General features: G+C 39.5%; 2 protein-coding genes across 2 annotated transcripts in view; one reads left to right on the top strand and one right to left on the bottom strand.

Annotated features, from left to right (window-relative positions):
• The window catches only part of ATPAF1 (ATP synthase mitochondrial F1 complex assembly factor 1), a 38,966-nt gene extending 28,801 nt beyond the window's left edge, over positions 1-10,165 (bottom strand). Inside the window, exons 1-3 of the mRNA XM_053693521.1 lie at positions 9,889-10,165; positions 9,182-9,290; positions 4,368-4,403 (exon numbers count right to left, since the gene is read on the bottom strand). Of these exons, the coding sequence (XP_053549496.1) occupies positions 4,368-4,403; positions 9,182-9,290; positions 9,889-10,124 (381 nt within the window). The 5' untranslated portion in view covers positions 10,125-10,165. The remainder of the gene's footprint in view (positions 1-4,367; positions 4,404-9,181; positions 9,291-9,888) is intronic.
• A 7,497-nt stretch (positions 10,166-17,662) lies between these two features.
• On the top strand, positions 17,663-25,578 carry LOC128641390 (G2/mitotic-specific cyclin-B1). The gene is made up of 9 exons (XM_053694016.1): positions 17,663-17,840; positions 20,539-20,676; positions 20,748-20,846; positions 21,538-21,717; positions 21,798-21,956; positions 22,232-22,468; positions 23,331-23,471; positions 24,481-24,591; positions 25,382-25,578. The coding sequence occupies exons 1-9, from the start codon at positions 17,820-17,822 to the stop codon at positions 25,484-25,486; spliced, it is 1,191 nt and encodes a 396-aa protein (XP_053549991.1). The 5' UTR covers positions 17,663-17,819; the 3' UTR covers positions 25,487-25,578.
• The last annotated feature ends 406 nt before the right edge of the window (positions 25,579-25,984 follow it).

Raw genomic sequence — 25,984 nt, 5'->3', positions numbered from 1 at the left:
TCTGACACGTGGGGAGAGTTAGTCGGCATAACTTTCCCCTCGACAGAATCCCCTGGTAAAAGAAACGCTATGGGTGCCCTTGATGTACTTGGCACCATTTGAGCGTGAGTCCCTAAAGCGGGAGTCAAAAGGTCTGACACGTGGGGAGAGTTAGTCGGCATAACTACCCCCACGACAGAATCCTCTGGTGATAATGTTTTTAAAAACAAAAAAATGATCTTTATTGTTTAACATGAAATCAGTACATCTGGTACACATTCTAAGATGGGGTTCCACCATGGCTTTAAAACATAATGAACACAGAGCTTCCTCTATGTCAGACATGTTAGAACAGACTAATAATGAGACTAGTAAGCTTGGAAAACACTTTAAATCAAGTTAACAAGCAAATATATAAAACGTTACTGTGCCTTTAAGAGAAACAAATTTTGTCAAAATTTGAAAAACAGTGAAAAAAAAAGGCAGTAAAACAAACGAAATTTTTACAGTACATGTAATAAGGTAACAGAGCATTGCACCCACTTGCAAATGGATGATTAACCCCTTAATGCAAAAAACAGATCAAAAAAAAAAAAGACAGACGTTTTTAAAAACAGACACAACAAACTGCCACAGCCAACAGTGGGAAGCTTCAGTTAACTGTTTCTATGCAAAATTTAAGCCAGCCATGTGGAAAAAACTTAGGCCCCAATAAGTTTTATCACCAAACATATGTTAAAAAACGATTAAACATGCCAGCAAACGTTTTAAAACACATTTTTACAAGAGTATGTATCTCTATTAATAAGCCTGATACCAGTCGCTATCGCTGCATTTAAGGCTTTACTTACATTACTTCGGTATCAGCAGTATTTTCTTAGTCAATTCCATTCCTAGAAAAATATTTTACTGCACATACCTTATCTGCAGGAAAACCTGCACGCCATTCCCCCTCTGAAGTACCTCACTCCTCAGAATGTGTGAGAACAGCAAATGGATCTTAGTTACGTCTGCAAAGATCATAGAAAAACGCAGGCAGATTCTTCTTCCAAATACTGCCTGAGATAAACAGCACACTCCGGTGCCATTTAAAAATAACAAACTTTTGATTGAAGAATAAACTAAGTAGAAAGCACCACAGACTCTCACGACCTCCTATCTATGTTGAGGCTTGCAAGAGAATGACTGAATATGGCAGTTAGGGGGAGGAGCTATATAGCAGCTTTGCTGTGGGTGGACTCTTGCAGCTTCCTGTTGGGAAGGAGAATATATATTCCATAAGTAATGGATGATCCGTGGACTGGATACACTTATCAAGAGAAATGGCTCCCGAATTATAGGAGTCTATTCTATATTATTTACCTGGCAGCTGAAGCTATCACAATATTGATACACTGTAATTTCCACCACAGGATATGTTAATACAGGTGGCCCTCGGTTTACGCAGGTTCAATTTGCGCCGTTTCAGAATAACAACCTTTTTTTTTTCAGTCATGTGACTGCTATTGAAAAGCTTTGGAAAGCAGTGCACTAATTAAAATAGCCAGTAGGTGGAGCTGTCCGCTTGTTTTGCAGCAAAGTTATGCAACTTAACAGACTGAAATTGATCTGTGTACACAGAGCAGACATTATCTATTGAGCAACAAGATTTAGCAGCCACTTCCCTATTATCTTCCTGTCCAGCTGCTTGAGGGGAGGGTGAACTGATTGCAGAAAAATGCAAGTAAAAAAACGTTTTTGTTCATTAAACTTAGTTTGAAGACGATGCAGTCTGTTGTGTGATTATTTAATTAGGTGCTGTTATCAAATGTTTTTGTTCCTTAAACTTAGTTTGGTGATGATACAATCTATATTATTAGGTTTATAATGCTGTTTATCATTTAAAGTCTTAATTTCAAAGCTTTAAAAATAATGCATTAGGTGTTACTTATGACAATTTTGAGAGGGGCCTGGAACCTTATTCCCTCACTTCCCATTGACTTACATTATAAACTGGGTTTCAATTTACAAGCATTCCTCCTGGAACCTAACCCCGGCGTAAACTGAGGGCTACCAGTACTATAGTGTTAAAGGGACACTGAACCCAAATGTTTTCTTTTGCGATTCAGATAGAGCATGCAATTTTAAGCAACTTTCTAATTTACTCCTATTATCAATTTTTATTCGTTCTCTTGATATCTTTATTTGAAAAAGGCATCTAAGCTTTTTTTCTAGTTCAGAACTCTGAACAGCACTTTTTTATTGGTTGCTGAATTTATCCACCAATCAGCAAGAACTACCCAGGTTGTTCACCAAAAATGGGCCGGCATCTAAACTTACATTCTTGCATTTCAAATAAAGATACCAAGAGAATTAAGAAAATTTGATAATAGGAGTAAATTAGAAAGTTGCTTAAAATTGCATGCTCTATCTGAATCATGAAAGAAAAAATTTGGGTTTTGTGTCCCTTTAAGGTTTAAGTGGTTTTAATTGTGTGGCTGTTGTGTCTTTGTTTATTCAATACATATTATGTATATATGGGGTTATGCTAGTTTTCAGATTTATATTTCATGATATTTTTATAAGACATACAGGGTTCAGCAGTACTTTCTCTTTTTTGTAAGCCTATTTACAATTATTTATTAATGATCTAAACTTGTGCTTACACCCCGACAGGGATAAACCACTGAGACAATTTTTCTAAATAGGGTTTTTTTCTTGTAGATTAGTCTGCTGTCTTCCCCCACTCTTTTCTCTTCTATAACATTATAAAAAATGTAGCAGAACAAAAAGGGACACATGCAAAAACTGTTAGCACTTTCGCTTTGCAGCACTGCTGCACATCAGGCTGTTCTCTTAAAACAGTGCTGTGCTCTGGTGGCACCGCACTGCAAAGCAACAGCCCACTGAATGATTGCTGGTTCTCAGGGATTTTTTCACCCCACCCCCTAGACTTTCCTGGTCTGCAAAGCTGTGACTCCTGAATGTCAGACAAACTTGTGGGTAATGCACTTTTTTATTACATTTTTAACCTTAGAATTATGTGATGTTAGAGTAAAGGAAACACATTTAAGAGACATTTAAAAACTAAAAAAACTAACAGAATTTATTATGAAAAACAATTTTAACTGCTGCAATATATTATAATACTTTAAAATTGCTTTTTTTTCACCAGTTAATCAACACATTGCAGTTGAGCTGGTGCTTTAATGTAATGGTCTAATTTAAAATTTAATTTAATTTCAAAATGACCTGCAGAAAAAATTTCACTAAAAAAAGTCTTATTGCAGAAAGTGGAAAAACATTCTGCCTCTGGGGTTACCATATACAAGACCTGTGAAGCATTAGGCTGTTAGAGATGTGTATTCGGCAATTTCGTTCACTGCAGAATGCTGAAGTCGGAGGCTGCTCTCAGTATTAGGCTATTTTCGGAGCCGAATATCCTCGTGCAAGTGAAACACGCCAAGATCTGTGCAAATCCAAATTGCAGTGTGTTTCACTTGCACAAGAGGATGTTCGGCTCCAAAGAGACGAATACCGAAAGCAGCCTCCGACTTCCACATCAGTCAGTGAATGAAACTGCAGAATGCGCATCTCTAATGGCTGTAGCTCACACACATTCTCATTCACCGATTGCACTTAATCAGAAAAGCATTTTTGCTACACACTAATGTACATTTCATTTTCATCTAGAGCACTGGTTTTCAAACCTGTCCTCAGACCTCCCTAACAGGCCACAATTTGAGGATTTCTGAACTGGAGCACAGGAAAAACAATCAGTTGCTTAACGTGACTGGGTTATAAAGTCTACATCGGAACAACGTTGAAATCAATTATGGGATCAGGTCTGGGAGGCGTCCCTATGACGCTAGGAACGCCTTCCAGACCGCGGTCAAATCCTGCAAGTGCAGTTGGCTTCAGGACAGCCGTTGGCTATGACGTTGTATTCCGTCATAATGGCTTTAAAGCCCAGCGCCGTTGTGATGGAATACAACGGCAGGAAAAGGTTATTTATTTTACCTGCTCTCATCCAAGGTAATCCTGAAAACCTGGCCTGTTGGGGAGGCCTGAGGACAGGTTTGAAAACCAGTGAACTAAAATCTCCTAAGAAGCAACGTTTACAAAAAAATCTGCTGAGTATTTAATAACAAAAAACTATGACTTTGTTTTCACCAATTTATCATAATTTAATAAAAAATGGCAAGTTCTAATTCATTACAGCATGTCATTTTTGCATATTGATGCTGCAGCCGCAAAGGGGTTAAACAAACTGATAATGACCTGCTGGTCTATAGCGGGAAACAGCCGCTGAGCCAACAGGCAGAGTCACACAGCCCCACAAAACACTGGCTAAGTTAAGCGCGGCAGCTGTAGTACTTGCATACAATAGAATGGTTGTACATAGCTACCTTATTCTTTGTGAATCCTTTGGATGAAGCATTTCCCTAAGTAAAGAGCAGAAAAAGTTCTATTAATGACACCATAAAATACCTACATTGTACGCAGCTATTTTCTCAGCATATACCAGAAACTAAATCAGAAGGCAAAAGCTCAGCATAGGCAAATTGTTCTGGTTTAGCTACTTTACTTAAAGGGACACTGAACCCAAATTTTTTCTTTTGTGATTTAGATAGAGCATGCAATTTTAAGCAACTTTCTAATGTACTCCTATTATCAATTTTTCTTTGTTAATCTTGCTATCTTTATTTGAAAAAGAAGGCATCTAAGTTTTTTTTTCTTGGTTCAGTACTCTGGACAACACTTTTTGATTGGTGGATGAATGTATCCACCAATCAGCAAGGACAACCCAGGTTGTTCACCAAAAATGGGCCAGCATCTAAACTTACATTTCAAATAAAGATACCAAGAGAATAAAGAAAATTGGATAATAGGAGTAAATGTGAAAGTTGCTTAAAATGTTATGCTCTATTTGAATCACGAGAGAAAATTTTTTTTAGGTTCAGTGTCCCTTTAAAGGGACACTGAACCCAATTTTTTTTCTTTCGTGATTCATATAGAGCATGCAATTTTAAGCAACTTTCTAATTTACTCCTATTATCAATTTTTCTTCGTTCTCTTGCTAGCTTTATTGGAAAAATAAGGCATTTAAGCTAAGGAGCAAGCCAATTGTTGGTTCAGGACGCTGGAGAGCACTTGTTTATTGGTGCTGTCCAATCAGCAAGGACAACCCAGGTTGTTCACCAAAAATGGGCCAGCATCTAATCTTACATTCTTGCTTTTCAAATAAAGATACCAAGAGAGTGAAGAAAATTTGACAGTAGGAGTAAATAAGAAAGTTGCTTAAAATTGTATGCTCTATCTGAATCACGAAAGAATAAATTTGGGATCAGTGTCCCTTTAAGCAACAAACAGAAAGGACTTATGTTCGACAGGGAAGTTTGGAGGTAATAATATAAAATGTTTATAGTTATATAACTTTATTAAAACAGATTTCCCAGTGTAACAAAATAAAGAAATAATGTATTTGCACAAAAATAAAATAATGAATAAAGGCTGCTTATAGAGTTAAAAGGGATAGTCTAGTTAAAATTAAAATGTCATGATTCAGATAGAGCATGCAATTTTAAGCAACATTCTAATTTACTCCTATTATAAATTTCTGTTCGATCTCTTGGTATTTTTATTTGAAAAAGCAAGAATGTAAGCTTAAAAACCGGCCCACTTTTGGTTCAGCACCTGGGTAGTGCTTGCTGATTGGTGTCTAAATGTAGCCATCAATGCGATGGGCAGCAAATGTAAAATATTGTAATGGCCCAATAAATTAGCGATCCACTTGTAATCTAGCCCTTAATGGTTAATACAGTTTAATGTCCTTTTATACTGGTATTAGCAGCGAAACATTTTATACTGCAAAATTTATTTATTTTTGCATATTTACAAGGACAACTCCCACATTAGTACTAGATGGTTGGGACAAGCATCCCCAAATCAATTAAAAAATATACATTTAAATATGAAGAAATAAAAAACTAGGTAAAATGTGAAATGTGATTTGTGGATCCAAACCAACATAAATACTCTCATACCAAACCCAATAAGCTGAAATTTGAAATGATTTCAGAAATCGCATTATTGTGTTATAATATTTTGCTGCAGTATTAGATGAAACGGTAGATTAGCAGGAAGTGAGTGTACTGCTAGCAATCCTAAAGTACTTTAGTACAACACAGCTGTAATTTGTTGTATAAGTACTCACACTGAGAATAAACCGAGACTGTTAGGGAAATGCTTTATGCGATGTGCATTAGGGAACAATTACAGTTGAATGGGGACAAAGCTATTAGTTTAGACTATCTTAAAGGGGTAGACTACTTGAAATGTTTTATAGTTTAAAAAGATAGATAATCCATTTATTATCCATTCCCCAGTTTTGCATAACCAATGCGGTAATATTAAAGGGACATTCCGGTCAAAATTTAAATGCGCATAGATGAATTACATCTTTGAGTAGAAACAAATTTAAAGTATACAGTATTAGCAAAAATGTTTCTAGTAAAAGTTACCACTGTTTTAGTGTTAACATTTTTCTATGCTTGTGAAGCACAGCTAGGATTTGAAATACTGCAGCTGCTCAGAGCGCCAGTGGGACTTGTATCATGTCAGTAATTAAAATCTGTCATTACCAGATGGTACAAGCACCTCTCTAAGCAAGTGGTGTGTTTAAAATGCTGGTGCACCGTGCATACTTAAAGGGACATTCCAGACAAACTTGGAATCCACGTGGATGCATTTCAGTTTTGAGTAGAAGCATTTATGTAATATACATGTATTAGCAAAAATGCTTCTAATAAAAGTAAAAGCGGCTTCAAAAGTGTATTTAAGTATGCACCGTGCACCAGCATTTTAAACACAGCTCTTGCTCAGAGAGCCTAAAGGTGCTTGTAACATCTGGTAATGATTACATTTGTTAGTTGCTGACATGATACAAGCCCCACTGATGCTCTGAACAGCTGCAGTATTTAAAATGCTGGTGCACTGAAAATATCTACCTATGCTTCACATGCACGTGCAGAGAAAAATGTTAACACTAAAACAGTAATAACTTTCACTAGAAGAATTTTTGCCAAAACATGTATATTGTAATTAGTTTTCTATTCAAAGCTGTAATTCATCTTTGTGCTTTTAAATTTCGACTGGAATGACCCTTTAAATACACTTTTGAAACAGTTACATGTATATTGAAACTAATACATGTATATTGCAAAATGTTTCCATTCAAAACTTAAAGTGAATGTAAATTTTGATGCTAAAGTGCCCGGTTTTTAAAAATTTGATTAAAAATAGGGGCACTTTCAATTATTAAAATCTACATTTCACTTGTGAAAAAATACTTACCTTTTAATCTTGACAGGCGCTCCAGCTTCCTCTGCCCATCGCAAAGCCTCTTCCTGGGTCTAAAATGAGGAATCCGGCTTCCTCCAATCACGGCATTGAATCAGACACTGATTCCTCTGGGGGGGGGGGGGGGGAAGCCGTGATTGGAGGATGACCTATCCATCATTTCTGACAGAAATGGCTTGCAACGACTGGAGGAAGCTGGAGCTGCTGTCAAGTTTAAAAAGGTACGTTTTTTTCACAACAGGAGTGAAATGTAAATTTTAATGAATTAAAGTGCCCCTGTTTTTAATCAAATTTTTAAAAAACGGGCACTTTAGCATCAAAATTAACATTTACTTTAAATGCATCCATGTGGATTCCAATTTTGGCTGGGATGTCCCTTTAATATACTTTTTACCTCTGTGATTACCTTGTATCTAAGCCTCTGCAAACTGCTCCCTTGTCTCAGTTCTTTTGACAGACTTGCATTTTAGCCAATCAGTGCTGACTCAGAAATAACTCCACAGGAGTGGGCACAATGCCATCTATATGACTCACATGAGCTAACACTGTGTGAAAAACTGGTCAAAATGCACTGAGATAAGAGGTGGCCTACAAGGGCTTGAAATTTATCATATCAACCTACCTAGATTTAGATTTCAACAAAGAATACCAAGAGAACAAAGCAATTCTGAAGATGAAAGTAAAGTGGAATTTTTTTTTTTAAATTACATGCCCTATTTGAATCATGACAGTTTATTTTTGACTGTCCCTTTATTGCAGCATATATGCTTGCTCAGTCAAATGACAATCCTAAGGCAGTGGTTTTAGTGTAGAGTTACTAAATCACAAACCCAAACTTTTCCAGGTTCTTGGGTGTAACATTAAAGGGACATTTTACTGTAACAATAAGATATACTATTTTATTGTGTATTTAATTTTTAAAAAAAATCCCTTTTTCACTGTGTCTTTTGAAACTCTGAAAAAGCGTTAAACACATAGCTGCACACCCAGATAGAGTGTAATTCCGATCCTGAGAATAGCACAACCAGTAAGCCAATCAGGAGAAGCATATGCACATATCCACCAAACATGTCCTACTCAAGGACATAAACACACTGCATCAGGGTGTGTGATTTTAATTATATGTTTGATACCTAAACAGGAAATTTGATTAAATTGTTTTAATGAAATAAAGGATTCTTCTTATGCTTAAATGAGCATTTAAATGTTGACATCAACTAACAGTTATACAGCTGAATTTGCTCTAAATGTCTCTTACATTAAAGGGACACTGTACCCAATTTTTTTCTCTTGTAATTCAGAAAGAGCATGCAATTTTAAGCAACTTTCTAATTTACTCCTATTATCAATTTTTCTTCGTTCTCTTGCTATCATTATTTGAAAAAGAAGGCATCTAAGCTTTTTTTTGGTTTTAGTACTCTGGACAGAACTTTTTTATTGGTGGATGAATTTATCCACCAATCAGCAAGGCCAACCCAGGTTGTTCACCAAAAATGGGCCGGCATCTAAACTCACATTCTTGCATTTCAAATAAAGATACCAAGAGAATGAAGAAAGTTTGATAATAGGAGTAAATTAGAAAGTTGCTTAAAATTGCATGCTCAATCTGAATCACAAAAGAAAATTTTTGGGTACAGTGTCCCTTTAATTGCTTTTGATAACATATAATAACCCATACAGTGAACATCAGATTGGTTTTCCGTGTTGCATCTTGGCGCATGCAAACTACTGTCAGTTATTTGGGGACTTTAAAGTGAAATGTCAATTTTGATGAATTAAAGTGCCCTTGTTTTTAATAGGTTTATTAAAAATCGGGCACTAATTCATCAAAATGGACCTTCACTTTAACAAATACTCACACCTTTCTCTCCAAAGATTTAGCAAATTCTGCCTGTTTAGAAAATCCAAGAGGTTGTTTCTTAACTTCATCCCTTGTTTCCATACGAGCATCAAACTTGCCAGGGTCAGAACTACAATTTAAACAGATCATATACAGAATTACAAGGTAGAACTACAGGAGAGAAAGTATCTCTCTCCTCCCCTGACCCTCTGACCTATCGCCCCCTCTCTCCCTGTCCCTCTGTCTCCCCCCCCCTCTCTCCCTGACTCTCTGTCTCCCCCCCTCTCTCCCTGACCCTCTGTCTTCATCATCATGACCCTCTGTCTCTCTCTGACCCTCTGTCTTCCCCCTATCTCTCTGACCCTCCGTTTCCCCCCCCTCTCTCCCTGACCCTCTGTCTTCATCATCATGACCCTCTGTCTCTCCCTGACCCTCTGTCTTCATCATCATGACCCTCTGTCTCTCCCTGACCCTCTGTCTTCATCATTATGACCCTCTGCCTCTCTCTAACCCTCTGTCTTCCCCCTCTCTCTCTGACCCTCTGTGTCCCTGACCCTCTGTGTCCATCATCATGACCCTCTATCTCCCCCACTCTCTTACCCTCTGTCTCTCCCTGACCCTCTGTCTCCCCCACTCTCTCTCTCTGACCCTCTGTCTCTCCCTGACCTTCTGTACATCTCCCTGGTCCCCTCTCGGTGTCTGATCCTGTTACTTTCTCATTCTTTCACCTTCGGAGTCTGAGGATCTTGTCCCGGTATTTATCATAGTGCGGGTTATTCTGCAGCTCGGTCAGCGTGTCATTTTCGGACTGTTTTTGCGAGCTCCGCACACACAGCGTCCTCTCCTGCCCGCACAGCAGCCCTAGCGCACCGCTTCCCCGGCTGCGCACCGCCAGCATTCCGCGGTAACACAATGACATTTGGAGCAAAGCTGCTGACATCTGCCTGTCATTAGCCGACAGCATTCGGAACCGGAAACAGCCATCAAAACCCGGAACCGGAAACAACTTTATGACCCAGGAAATATAAACTTGCAGGGAACCAGAAGTTCCCTTAGTGCGATGTAATAGACCTATAGTATACGCACTGCGGCTGCGTGTAGTGTGCTGGTCACGTGCTCATGTAGTAGTATAGAAAGTAGCCTTATTCTACCTCTGGGGCAAAATTATCCAACTCGTGTAATAAATATAGTAATTCCCTTACATCAAATGTAACCCTCAGACCTTATACACTGAATGCTCACACAGCCAGCTGGTGTGGCACACTATTTACAGTCTCTTCTCCAGGTATCCTTTATATATATACATACATACATACACACACACACACCATACATACATACTCACACACCATGTCTTTATGCACATATCTATATTTATATCTATACAGAGTGTATATGTGTGTGTCCCCGAACAAATCCCCAATTCTGGAATTACACAATGCATACTTTTTCATTAATATTTTTATTTTTAAATAAAGCAATTACAAATTCCCCCCACCAGTAAGTCACAATCTTCTATAAGTCTTTGGTACATGATACATTGCATTGCATGTGAAATGGGATGCTAAATTGGAGAAACAAGCCAAAACTGCACCTTCGGGTGAACTTACACAGACAGACACTCAATCAAAAATCACTGTGAAACAAAATACTGTACTCCTGTTGGTCATCATTTCACTCAACCTGACCACTCCATCCAAAACCTTAAAATCTTGTCTACTTATAAATATATAGTTAGTTCAATATTATAATTTTATTTTAATTTATATATCTGTATATAAACTCTCTGTATATGTATATCTATCTGGCTGTCTATCTATACCCAGGATTTGAAATTTCCACTAGTCCTATCTATCATCTATCTACCTTAAACACAAAGTAAGACCACTGTTAGCACAATTTTGTTATAAATGAGGGACTGGTCTGAGTTTTTCACAATGTGATATGAGAAAATATGCTGTTAGCCATACAGTACAGAGCAGCTGACTGTATATTATTCTGCATGAATTGCAGAGACTGAGCTGGTTTCTCAACAGCTATGACATGACCCAGTACCGGGCCTTGACAGCCCTGCTGGTGAGTCACAACCTGAAATGCCCCCACTGCGCACTGTGACAGGCCTGCCAATACACACATAAGATACCGGGCAGGCCTGCCAATACACACATAAGATACCGGGCAGGCCTGCCAATACACACATAAGATACCGGGCAGGCCTGCCAATACACACATAAGATACCGGGCAGGCCTGCCAATACACACATAAGATACCGGGCAGGCCTGTCAATACACACATAAGATACCAGGCAGGCCTGACAATACACATAAGATACCGGGCAGGCCTGCCAATACACACATAAGATACCGGGCAGGCCTGCCAATACACACATAAGATACCGGGCAGGCCTGCCAATACACCCATAAGATACCGGGCAGGCCTGCCAATACACACATAAGATACCGGGCAGGCCTGCCAATACACACATAAGATACCGGGCAGGCCTGCCAATACACCCATAAGATACCGGGCAGGCCTGCCAATACACACATAAGATACCGGGCAGGCCTGCCAATACACACATAAGATACCGGGCAGGCCTGCCAATACACCCATAAGATACCGGGCAGGCCTGTCAATACACACATAAGATACCGGGCAGGCCTGTCAATACACATAAGATACCGGGCAGGCCTGTCAGTACACCCATAAGATACCGGGCAGGCCTGTCAATACACATAAGATACCGGGCAGGCCTGTCAATACACACATAAGATACCGGGCAGGCCTGTCAATACACATAAGATACCGGGCAGGCCTGTCAATACACATAAGATACAGGGCAGGCCTGTCAATACACACATAAGATACCGGGCAGGCCTGCCAATACACACATAAGATACCGGGCAGGCCTGCCAATACACACATAAGATACCGGGCAGGCCTGTCAATACACACATAAGATACCGGGCAGGCCTGTCAATACACACATAAGATACCGGGCAGGCCTGTCAATACACACATAAGATACCGGGCAGGCCTGCCAATACACCCATAAGATACCGGGCAGGCCTGTCAATACACACATAAGATACCGGGCAGGCCTGACAATACACACATAAGATACCGGGCAGGCCTGACAATACACCCATAAGATACCGGGCAGGCCTGTGAATACACACATAAGATACCGGGCAGGCCTGTCAATACACAAATAAGATACCGGGCAGGCCTGTCAATACACACATAAGATACCGGGCAGGCCTGTCAATACACACATAAGATACCGGGCAGGCCTGCCTATACACATAAGATACCGGGCAGGCCTGACAATACACATAAGATACCGGGCAGGCCTGCCAATACACACATAAGATACCGGGCAGGCCTGTCAATACACACATAAGATACCGGGCAGGCCTGCCAGTACACACATAAGATACCGGGCAGGCCTGTCAGAGTGCCAGTGCACATCGGCGTGTGCATTGTGCACATGTAGCGGCAGTTCAGTGCGAGGACAGCATGGGAAAGAAGCAGATAGGACTGAACCTCAGCACTGCAGTTAAGTGATACCAGCCAACTGATACCAATGAATGTATATATTTTCTTCCCCCACTCACACTAATGCATTATAATTTAAAACAAAATAATAATAAAATCTCTCTCTCTCTCTCTCTCTCTCTCTCTCTCTATATATATATATATATATATATATATACACACACATACTACAGGGCCCTGGACATGTCTGGCTAAAATTTACCGGGCCTTACCATTAAATACAGTAGATTTGCATAATAAACAAATGCAAGATAAAAATACAATGCAATAGCACTTAGTCTGAGCTCCCAGAAAGTAAGTAGATTTGTTTCAGACAAATTTCAGTTATGTCTTTTTTCCACTCCTCCTGTATCATGTGACAGCCATCAGCCACTCACACACATATATATATATACAAACCTCTCAACCCCTACCCTATAACAAGTTGGGAGGACTAACCCGTAGCAAGGAAAATATCACGGTTTTCAGGGAGATCCTCAGGACATGCCCCAGTCACACTCACAGCACAGTGATCACTTCCAATTATCAGAACTGGAAATAAATAATGTTCATAGTTAAAGGAACATTAAACATCACTCGATTTTGTGCAATAAGCATGATTGTCCCACACTCCATAGAAAGGCAAAAAGCAAAATGTGTAACTAGGGTTGCCATGTCGGCCATGTTTTCCTGGTCAGTTATGAGTTACACATGGTGTATAATACTTGGTACATCTAATTTACCTTACTACAACTGTGAATTACTAATACGGTACATAGCTCGTTATCAGTTTATATACTGAAAAATGGTATATATGCACAAGTTATAAACCTGATACTTATGAGCACTGTGACTTTAAAAACTGATAACCATATTCGGATAACGTATTGTAGCAAGAGGTATTAAACAGAACGTATATACGGGTACAACCAAAATACAATACTACTTGACAAACATCATTCAAGTGTTATAGCGCGTCAATAAGGAAAATATATAATGTAACACCAGCATGATTTATTCAGATTAAGCTACCAGCATATATGAATATTTACACTTTGTGTTGGTCATTTTATAAGTAATTGCTGCACTAGCCGGGATAGTTGATAACAAAAGAATGTATGATCACATTCGTTGATAACGATATTACAATTTTAAACACTGACACTCAGTATCTGTTATTATTAAGGATTGATACAATTGTCTAACATTCAAATTATTACCTATCAGAACCGCTAGTGTAGGGGGAACTAATACAGTTCTCTTATGCCACATATGGTATTTTGGTGTTGTGTCTTAACTGATCTGATATAATCGGAGTAGGATTCAGTATACCTATAATATCTTGCTACACACTAACTACAATTCACACAAGTGGCACCAATCCAATATTTACTTATTATTATTAGCCTGCAATTGGCAGGTCAATTCAATAATTACAATATCGTAGTAGCACATAGAGTTGATTGTTACTAGAACACCCTTCAGGTAGACTTTTGAACGGCACTACTCGTCGCACATACTTAATTTGATTGGGACTGTCTATATATATATATATATATATATATATATCTACAGTTCCTTTGACGTTTTATACAACGCTCTAGTATTTATCACCAGAACAGCAAATTACTTCCTAGATATTTTTAGCGGAACATACGAGTAAGTGTTACTATGTGCATCTAACCACCTATTTGGTATTAATTTGTGAGCACTGTACCCCGAGTGTACTCCATGGTCTGCAATATATATATGCACATATTCATCCCTGATTTAGAGCATAGACCTAGTATAAACCAATCGCTAGGTTTGTTCTCACAATATCTGATTAATCTTCAATTAATATACACAATCTGACGTCATTTCAGAACTTTAACTGTTGAACCCTAATAGTTCTCCTGTGGTTTTAAATGTGCCCCAATTTTTTAAGCAATCCTATTAAAGTGTTATGATTTTAATGTGTTTTTTCTTTTTGATACATACCACGCCATACTTGCATACACCTTTGAGTGAGTGAGTGCTATTATGTGTACTCTTTTGGTGTAACCGTCTGTGGTTACTTAATTTCAATCCTTTGTTGAAGGAGCAGCAATGCACTACTGGGAGCTAGCTGAGCACATCAGGTGAGCCAATGGCAAGAGGCATATATGTGTAACCCCCAATAACCAGCAAGCTCCCAGTAGTGCATTGCTGCTCCTGAGCCTACCTAGGTATGTTTTTCAATAAAGGATACCAAGTGAACAAATTCAACGACAAAAGTAAACTGGAATGTTGTTAAAGGGACACTGAACCCAAATTTTTTATTTTGTGATTCAGATAGAGCATGACATTTTAAGCAACTTTCTAATTTACCCCTATTATCAATTTTTCTTCGTTCTCTTGCTATCTTTATTTTAAAAGTAGGAATGTAAATCTTAGCAGTCAGCCCATTTTAGGTTCAGCACCATGAATAGCTCTTGCTTATTGGAGGCTTACATTTATCCACCAATAAGCAAGCATAACCCAGGTGCTTAACCAAAAATGGGCCGGCTCCTATGCGTCACATTCCTGCTTTTTAAATAAAGATAGCAAGAGAATGAAGAAAAATTGATAATAGGAGTAAATTAGAAAGTTGCTTAAAATGGCATGCTCTATCTCAGAGCATCCAAACTTTTCATGTTGGTGACACACTTTTTAGACCTACATAATTTCACGACACAGTAATTCAGTTGTACTAGCAAACAGGAGGTTAAACTAACTTGTTTTAAGAGATACGGACACATACATAAATTATATAATAACAAAATGTATTTACAAGTAACAGTAAGTATGTGCAAGAATTAAAAAAAGTTTGATATCACCAATAGCTACTTACTATTTTAAAGGGATTTATGAGGTTGATGGGATGAACACAGTTTCTGAATATTTGGTGGAATATTAGATCATCAAGCATTTTTAAGCTTCCACTTCCTATCCATATATCAAGAGCAGGAGCAGCAATGCACTACTGGGAGCTAGCTGCAAAAAAACCCAAAACACTTTGACTTCTCGTTTAAGCTGCCGCCCTCAGAGCTGTGCGAGTTGCACTGACTACTGACCCTGCTGCAAACACACTGCTGTCCCACTCATTGACTACACATGCAGTCACAAGCCGATTGAGGAGACTACACATGCAGTCACGAGCCGATTGAGGAGACTACACATGCAGTCACGAGCCGATTGAGGAGACTACACATGCAGTCACGAGCCGATTGAGGAGACTACACATGCAGTCACGAGCCGATTGAGGAGACTACACATGCAGTCACGAGCCGATTGAGGAGACTACACATGCAGTCACGAGCCGATTGAGGAGACTACACATGCAGTCACAAGCCGATTGAGGAGACTACACATGCAGTCACGAGCCGATTGAGGAGACTACACATGCAGTCACGAGCCGATTGAGGAGACTACACATGCAGTCACGAGCCGATTGAGGAGACTACACATGCAGTCACGAGCCGATTGAGGAGACTACACATGCAGTCACGAGCCGATTGAGGAGACCACACATGCAGTCACAAGCCGATTGAGGAGACTACACATGCAGTCACGAGCCGATTGAGGAGACTACACATGCAGTCACAAGCCGATTGAGGAGACTACACATGCAGTCACGAGCCGATTGAGGAGACTACACATGCAGTCACGAGCCGATTGAGGAGACTACACATGCAGTCACGAGCCGATTGAGGAGACTACACATGCAGTCACGAGCCGATTGAGGAGACTACACATGCAGTCACGAGCCGATTGAGGAGACTACACATGCAGTCACAAGCCGATTGAGGAGACTACACGTGCAGTCACAAGCCAATGTGCCGCCAAAGCCGCCAATAGGAATAGTGTCAGTTCTCACTGAGCTTCGCCAATAGGTTAAGAATGATCTGTAACCCACTAGGTATCAATCACGAGACAACCATGTGATATGCGTAGCAAGCAGCAGGAAAGTCGGAAAGCAAAAAAAATTGTGCTGAAGCAGGGACACACCTACACATTGCTGCCGACACACTAATGTGTCACGACACACAGTTTGGAAAGCATTGCTCTATCTGAATCATGAAAGAAACAATTTGGGTTCAGTGTCCCTTTAACTGAAGTAGCATTGGAGTGAAAAGAGCAGGACTCAGATTCATTAATAACAAAATTGATTCATCAGTCATGCCCTACTGAGCTGCAACGTGTTGGGGACTCCAGAGCTGGACTTTAGCTATGTGTTTAACTCCTCCTACCTGAGGGCCACTAGTGTTACATTACTATATTGCAACAAGTTACAATTTTTTTTTTATTAGAATATTATTTTAAAATGTATTTTTGTCACAATTAAACATCACACCCCCTTTTATCAGCACTGTGTGTAATTTAACACAAAACATCTATTTAAGTGTGTGGTTTGCTGAGAACACATCACTTGATTTGTGTGTAAATAAATACATATAAAGGCAAACCGAGGAAACAACTTGTGTACTGAAGTTAGCAGTGGTTATAGACACTACTAATATAATGAATATATCAATACATATTAATAATAATACATATAAATATAATGAATATAAATCATCAGACAGATGTAGATCAATTTAAAGTTGACGATCAGCAGTGTTGCTTCTGTCAGATACAGTAGCTATTCTCTAGTTCACAGTACACAGAGGGTTAATGGCGGCTCATACAGATACAAAGCTATGATTGGCCAAAACACTGCACGTGACATTACGAGCAACCCCCTGCCTCATCAGCAAACAGCGCTGAGGACGCTACGACTGGTTGTCATGACGCACCGTCTGTTTCAACCAATCGCTGAACGCCGGAGTAAGTTCTCCATAGTAATGCATTTGAAATGAAATGTATTCGACCAATGAGGAAACGCAAACTGTTCCGAACTGACCAATAGAAGGCGACATGCGGGAGATTTAAACTGAGTGTGCGGAAGCCAAGCATCACAAGCGGCTGGGAGTCGATAGTTACAGACACAGCCTGCGTGGCTATTACGTGACCTAACGGACGCTAGTAGAGACTCTCACAGCATCTTATTCTCCCGGGACATCTTGGGCGTTAACGACATTGAACATCGTACGCTGTGAGAGTATAAAATCGAACGTAACCATGTCCATGCGGGTGACTAGGGTGAGTACTCCCGGAGCTGCCTCTATCTGACTGGGACTTGCTCTTAGCTCTTGCTCTAACTATGAGCGTTTTTCTTATAACCGTCTTGTTCGGCCGCATCAGTGCAGAGAGGCTCCAAACTGTAGAGTGCTGGTGCCAGAGCCCCGTGTGTCTCCTGTGTCTTTAGTATAATGGTGCTTCTGAGGCCAGAGCCCCGTGTGTCTCCTGTGTCTTTAGTATAATGGTGCTTCTGAGGCCAGATCTGTCTCCTGTCTGTGCAGTATAATGGTGCTTCTGGGGCCAGAGCCCTGTATGTGTGTTCATTTAGTATAATGGTGCTTCTGGGGCCAGAGCCCCGTGTGTCTCATGTGTCTTTAGTATAATGGTGCTTCTGAGGCCAGATCTGTCTGTGTAGTATAATGGTGCTTCTGGGGCCAGAGCCCTGTGTGGCCCCTGCCTCTGTGGGATAATGGTGCTTCTGGGGCCAGAGCCCTGTGTGGCCCCTGCCTCTGTGGGATAATGGTGCTTCTGGGGCCAGAGCCCTGTGTGGCCCCTGCCTCTGTGGGATAATGGTGCTTCTACCACACACCTTGTGCTGTTGTATACTCTGTCCTCACATACTTCTCTTTAATGTCCCCATAAGCAATAATAGAGCTGCTTGTAATATTCCATTGTCAGTTCAAACACTACAGGGGTTTCAATTCTAGGGTTAATGTACAATGAGGGGTTTAAGTGGTGGGATTCAGTCTGTTCTCAACAGTGTTTCTAAACTTTAGATAGTGTAAAGGTTTTGTATTATAGATAAGTAGGAGAACCTTTCTTACTGTTTAAAGACCTTACTATTATAAGCAAAATGCTCTTAGATCTTTCTCCATAATGTGTTAAGGATTTGTTGCAGGCTGGGGTGTAGCTATCAGTGTATATGTGCTACCCCTGTGTAGCTCACTGGCTGTATCTTATCTGGAGCTACAGTGTGTAACCTTCCATATGTGTAATAGCTTGGGTATTTGTCTTCTGGTAAAAAATAAACTCCCTTTAAAAAAAAGTCTTACCAGGTGCAAAGTAGACACATTTCCCTATAGTTAAAATGTTCCGTTATACTTAACAATATAACTTGTATGGACACTCCTCCTTTCAGGGCTGTATATAATACTGCTGTTCTGTCCCAATAGACATACAGGGAGTAATACTTTTTGCCATTATAATAAAAATGCTCCAAGACCTGTGTCTGGTTGATTCACCAGCTTACTGCTCTGGACCAGCAGTTCTCTATCACTTTAACAGTGTAACATTTGTCATTAGTGATGAGTTAAATCTCTAATGAATCAGACTGTAATTTCAATACTAGAATGGCCCTTAAAATCAACGTAAACTTGAGCGTACTCGCTAAAGTCATTGGAAATAATTTAAAAAAAAAAGAGGTAGACTTTAATTCATGAAATCTGTAATTTTATACAGATTCTTAGTTTTTCACATTTTAATGTCGTGACGATAACCACCTTTTTTTTTTTTTCTGCATGTCAGTCAGTTGACTGACAGATGACAAGTCTGCAATCAAACATCACAGCCACAGGGGGGAAATGATTAGTTGATTTTCCATCTGTCAATCAACTGAGGACTATGGCGGGCAGAGGAATGGCAGCTATAATTGTGACAAAATCTAAGAATATCTGTAAATTGCTGATTTCATGTATTAAAGTCTACCTCCTCTTTTAATTTGTATCCTATGACTTGAGCGAGTACACTCAAGTTTACTTTAACTTTAAATTTAAGTTTAAATTGTAAACTAAAAGTTTGTTTAATAAACACTACCATTTGCCTTTTTTGGGGGAGCCAGTCTGCCTTGGTGTCTGCAAACAAGGCTAGCTACAGTCATAATAGAAAAAGGTCTGCTGCACATTACAACATTTGAGTATTATCATAAAAATCCATACAAGCATGGAGCACACCAGCTGTCTGACGCGTTTTGTGCACCGGTTACTCAGAGTACATCTTAATTTCCTTTTTATAGGAAAGAAGGCTCGCATGTTAAACGCTTAGTATACCACTTAGTTAACATCTAAGAACAAAGTGAATTTAATAAGTCTTATAAGTATTGTGATGCCTGTATAAACCTAGTTGTAGGCATTCTTTTTAACAAAATAACTGATATCCCATTTCAGATTTAATCCAGTTGGTACCCTGGTTTTTAACCTGAATATCTAATATATATATATATATATATATATATATATATAAAAAAATTTAAATCCAGGATTGTATACCTATTGCTGGCCCTCTAGCTATATAAATTACTTAAATTGAAAAATTTCAAACAGAGGCACATAATTAAAACCTTTGCATCTCTTTAATCAGCTTTGGGTTTTTTATGTTCTGTTCACAGGCACTTGCATGTAACACTTGTGTTTTTACCTAACATATTGTACATGGCAAAACTTGGGAATATGTGACTTGCGATATGATGGATGTTAAACTTTTTTTTTTTTTTTTTTAAATCCTCTGTGGATAATCAAGTTTATGAAACTACAATTTGCATAAGTTATTTGTTAAAATACACATTTTGCCACATACAATATGTGCATTTCACTAATGTTGAATTTTTTTCAATTAAAGTGACTATTGCAATAGTAGAAGCTTCAGTATCAAATAGTGGAACACACTGGCTGTGGGTGGCTCCAGTTGATGTCCTGAATTACAAAAAGAAATCATATCTTTTCAGAACACAATGGCAAATGCTGAAAATATGAAGACAACACTTGCTGGCAAAAAACCTCTTGCGGCAAAGCCAGGCCTTAGACCTCGCACTGCCTTGGGTGACATTGGAAACAAAGCTGAGCCAAGAGTAACTCTCAAGAAGGTGAGGAGAGTTTATGGTGATGTAGTGTTCTAATGATCTGTTCTCAAGTAACTAGCAAATTTCTCTCCCAGGAAGCAACAAAGCCTTTAGTGAAAGCTGTGAAGAAACCAGCGGCCAAAGCACCAGAACCACTGAAAGTAAAAGAGAAAGCTCTTCCGAAATCAGCCCCGGTATGTACTTTTTGTCAGTGCTACACAGTGGCAGGAAATGGACTACACTCCCTGATAACTTCCAAACTTGACAAATGCAATTTCTTACTCACTGGCCTGGCTTTTCCCCTTCATTCATCCTAAATGCCTCTGCCAGGCTAATCCACCTGTCTGTCTTCCTGCGCCTCTAAGTCCCTTCACTGGTTCCATTCACAGCAGAATTAAATTCAAAATGATCACCCTACCTAGAATTTAGGCACCCTACTACCTGTCCTCACTAATCAACAAATACTCTAGCCCACCCCTTAGATCCAACAATTACCTGATCCTTGTATCGATCACCTCCAATACTAGACTGCAGGAGTTTTCCTTTAAACGCTCCCTAAAATACTTATTTTTGTTTAGGTAAGCCTAGCTCAGCAACAAATTCCACCTACATAATTGTCCTCTAACTTTGTATTAACATAATTCTCACCCTTAGTCCTCACCTGTTTCTCACCCTCCTACCAACAGGCATAGGTTCTCAATTCCTTTATTTGTCAAATGTTTTCGTCTTAAAAGTAGTCATTGTACCCATGGACAGCCTAGCAGAATTTGTTGGTACTTTATCATGTATAATAAAATAAACATAGTCTGATCATGCTAATGTTGCAGTAATGTATCACCCAAAGGCCTATACAAATTAAATGATCTTGCTAATTCTAACATGCAGAAGGTGGAACCCAGCTCACCAAGCCCAATGGAGACATCTGGCTGTATCCCAGAGGAACTGTGCCAGGCCTTTTCTGATGTTCTGATTGAGGTGAAGGATGTGGATGCAGATGATGCTGGTAACCCCATGTTGTGCAGTGAATATGTGAAGGACATTTACTGTTATCTCAGGAGCCTTGAGGTGAGGCTGGATCTATAGTTACTACAAAAGACTAGGTGTGTTCTGGATATTCAGCTATTCATTACATGAAACTCTTGCAGGAAGCACAAGCAGTCAGGCCCCACTATCTCAAAGGACATGAAGTCACTGGAAACATGCGTGCTATCCTGATAGACTGGCTGGTCCAGGTACAGATGAAGTTCCGTCTGCTTCAGGAAACCATGTTTATGGCTGTTGGCATTATTGACCGCTTCATGCAGGTAGGTTTCTAACTTCAGAAAAATGTCGCTAGTAATGCTGCATCACCCTGGCAGCCAAAGGATTGGGGGGAAATACAACCATATGTTGCAATTCTTAACTTTACTAAAGTGCTCAATCATCCCTATATATTCTTTTGGGTAGAACGAAATCTGCTTACACAACTGTTCCTTCTGCATCCCTTGGCTAGATCATAATCTATGGGATTAATTGAAGTAAAGCTCTAATGAGCAGTTTGTTATATTGAGGTCTGTATTGATATACAAATTTCCTGCAGGATAATCCAGTGCCCAAGAGCCAGCTGCAGCTTGTGGGTGTAACTGCTATGTTCCTTGCTGCCAAATACGAGGAGATGTACCCTCCAGAGATTGGAGACTTCACCTTCGTGACTGATCACACTTACACAAAGGCTCAGATCAGAGACATGGAAATGAAAATTCTCCGTGTCCTCAACTTTGCAATTGGCCGACCATTACCACTCCACTTCCTTAGGAGGGCATCTAAAATCGGGGAGGTAAGAACAAGACGATGACATTTAGGCAAGATAACTGGCCCCGCTGTGTAAGTAGCACTGATTGGATTTTTTTTTTTTGGGTTCAACACAATGTCAAAATCACTTAGTTACATGGCAAAGGAAACGGTTATCCTGCATTTAAGTTTGCCCTGTCTAAACTTTTACATAAACAATAAATGCCTCTAACTCAAAACGGTTTCCCACTTTAGGCTTAAAAGTGCACACCTAACTCTGCTAGAAAATCTTACTGAGGCCAATTAGGGACCAATACTGCAACAATGCAAGTTTAGTGCTCTTTGGTTAGGGGCCCTGTAACAAGTTTCAATTGGCTCCTGAAACCTTAAAGTGAAGGTAAAGTTAGTCCTTTTTATCACCGATTCCTAACTCTACTGGGCTGGTGGCGTACTTGCTGTGAAAAACGAATGCGCAGGAGTACGCTCCTTATCGAAGCCTCACACTTTTGCGCATGAGCATTAAAATTAATATGCAGATGACGTTGCTTGACGGCCGCCTAACGGCCAGAGTTTCAATTTTTTAGCTAAAAAACATGACCCACATATTAATAAAAAAAGGTTACATTCGGCTAGTGTCAATAGTAAAATACCGGTGCTAACTTTATTTCAAGATAAGATTGGAAGAAATGATGAATGAAAGTCATATTATTGTAGATTGCAACCCATGTAAGTTTACCTTCACTTTAAAGCAAGTAACCAAATATGGTGTTGAGTGCACTAAGTAACTGAGTTTTATTTTGACTATAAAAAAAATGGATTGGTAAGGATGGCTACCAGGCCTCATGCAGTCACTACATTTTAGTTTATTTTAAATTGTCAGTTTTAATATAATCTTTACCCTTTATTAGGTGACTGCTGAGCAGCACAGTCTGGCCAAATATCTAATGGAGCTTGTGATGGTAGATTACGACATGGTGCATTACCCTCCATCTCAGATTGCTGCAGCTGCTTCCTGCCTGTCTCTCAAAGTCATGAGTGGAGGTGATTGGGTGAGTAACACATCTAAAGACTAGTGGTTGTAGTCCCCCCCCCCGAGACATTCACATGCCAGTATAAGCATCACCTGCTTGCAGAACTCCCCTATAGGTCTCATGATACAGAGACTGGACTGTTGTGGTGAAATTGATTCCACATATGTAGAATATTAAACTTGTGGCTTCATTAGTTGGGCTCTAGCAATTTACTAGAAGCCCCTCTGCTTTTTACTGTGCTTCTATATATTGCCTGGATACAGTCAAGATTCAGTTACTGGGTGTGAAGATTTTGAATTCTTTTTAATGGGTACATGGTACTGCTAAGCATTGTCATAGCAGTGGTACAGTAGTTAAATGTTAAAATATAGGTATCCTAAGCCTTAACAGGCCAAACCTTCATGAGATCTTAACTAAAGAACATGTGATCTCAGCTGATATATCAGGTTACTGTACAGCTGATTTCAACAATTTATTAAAGGGACACAACCCCAAATTATTTTATGATACAGATAGAGCATGAAATGTTAAGCAACTTTCTAATTTACTCACTTTCTTCTGGTTTCTGTTTTTTTTTTTTTTTTTTTTAAAAAAGTAAAACTTAGCAGCCAGCCCATTTTAGGTTCAGCACCATGGATAGTGCTTGCTCATTGGAGGCTTACATTTACCCACCAGTTAGCAAGCATAACCCAGGTTCTCAAACAAAAATGGTCTGTCTCCTATGAATTATATTGCTGCTTTTTTAAATAAAGATGGCAAGAGAACAAAGATTGGTAATAGGAGTAAATTAGAAAGTTGATTACAATTGCATGCTCTATCTGAATCGTAAAAGAGAATTGGCTTTAGTGTCCATTTAAGATGTAATGAAAATCTGGCCTTTATAACAGTCAATGCTTAAGGGAACTACAATTGAGAAACTGTCCTAACACTACTTGTTATACAAGCTCCACAGGAGCCAACCTGTTAAGGGTCTAAAGTTAATCTTGTCTAGTACCTTTAACTTGGTGACTTTGTATGGTCATTGCAGACACCGACACTCCAGCACTATATGACTTATCTAGAAGAATCCCTCACTCCTGTAATGCAGCACATGGCAAAGAATGTCATAAAGGTCAACAAAGGTCTCACCAAGCACCTGGTAAGTAAGACGAGTACCTGTTGGTCTTTAAGAGTGACCCTGGGACTGAAACGGTATTACTGTAGGGAATTGACTTCAGTAGGTCTGGCTTTTTTTTTTTTTTTTAATTTTTTTTTTTTGTGAAGGACTAACACATTTCAAGGGACATTGTATTTAACATTCATATAAATGTTATGGTCTTTAGTTGCTTTTAGTGACAATTAGTAAGTGCTTTTAAAGGGTCTACTCCAGCATTTGTCTAGGATAATCCCTTACACAATTTCGCATAAAAAAGTCCCTAAGTTTTGCACATTGGGGCCATTGGCATAAAAAGCCCAGTTTAAGTTGATTAGGCTCAACTACAGACACTAACAAAACCGCTAGCACAATTCTGGTTAGAGGAGTTGCTAAAATGTATGGGATTAACACTAAGAATGCCCAGGCTACTGCTGCAAGTTTATTCTGTACAGAGGAGAGAGAAGTAAAGTTGTGCGGCAAGTGGGTTTTTGGAACCATTCTTGTTCTAGGGTTATCCCAACTCACAAAATGGTTGATCAATCCTCCACAGGTGGCTGTATTCAAACACCAAACAAGAGGTTAAACTGGAGTGCTTAGGAGACCTTAAACTCTGCATGATGCCATCAGCAGTTTCTCCTCAGATTCCTACACTTGCAAAAGACTTTTATAGTATCTGACATAAAATACATCTGATTCAGGCTACTAACTGAGTTCTCTGTGGGAACTGACTACTGAGGCTTTTGTTTAATGTTTGACGATGTGGCTAAGGTTACTTTTTTTTTCCTCTCCTTAGACCGTGAAGAACAAATACGCCAGCAGCAAACAAATGAAGATCAGCACCATCCCACAGCTGAGGTCCTCTGTCATTGTGGATCTGGCCCGACCCCTTATGTCATAAAACATGACTTTGTGTAAATGTTGGCACCATGTGCTTTTGTAAATAGTGTCTGTTTTTATTATTTTTAATAAACTTTGTTTTTACCTCTGAAACTGTTCTGAGCTTTTAGTCTTGTGAGAAAAGGACATTAATACTCGTATGCTTAAATCACTTGATAGTGATGCAGCTTAACTGTAAACTTGAAATATCACCTGAACAACTCTATTGTAAAGGAAGACATTTTTCCTAATTTTCTTCAGTTTACAAAAGTGCTCCGAACTATTATACTTAAAGGGGCAGTGTGATGGACTCTGGCTACCCCCAACTGGGCAGCTCTGTCTAGGCTTATATACCCTAGCCATATTGATGGACTTATCTGATCCCAAAATTCCTGCTTTCCTGCCCCTCCAGAGTGGCTCCTCCATGAGAATAAGGATCCCACAATTGCTAGGTTGCGAACCCAAGGGAGCGGCAGCTATTCACGGTACCATTGTAGGGCTCTGTGTGCCCAAAGTTCTG

This window comes from Bombina bombina, chromosome 10 (genome assembly GCF_027579735.1).
Source record: "Bombina bombina isolate aBomBom1 chromosome 10, aBomBom1.pri, whole genome shotgun sequence".
Taxonomy (NCBI): Eukaryota; Metazoa; Chordata; class Amphibia; order Anura; family Bombinatoridae; genus Bombina; species Bombina bombina.
The sequence above is the reverse complement of the archived record's forward strand: the minus strand, read 5'-3'. Positions and strand labels throughout refer to the sequence as shown.

Bases quoted from the DNA above. Each gene is read 5' to 3' on its own strand.
- LOC128641390 (XM_053694016.1), top strand. From the start codon at position 17,820: ATGTCCATGCGGGTGACTAGG. The intron at 20,847-21,537 runs GTATGTACTTTT...TCTAACATGCAG, and splicing joins CTCTTCCGAAATCAGCCCCG to AAGGTGGAACCCAGCTCACC. The intron at 24,592-25,381 runs GTAAGTAAGACG...TCCTCTCCTTAG, and splicing joins AAGGTCTCACCAAGCACCTG to ACCGTGAAGAACAAATACGC.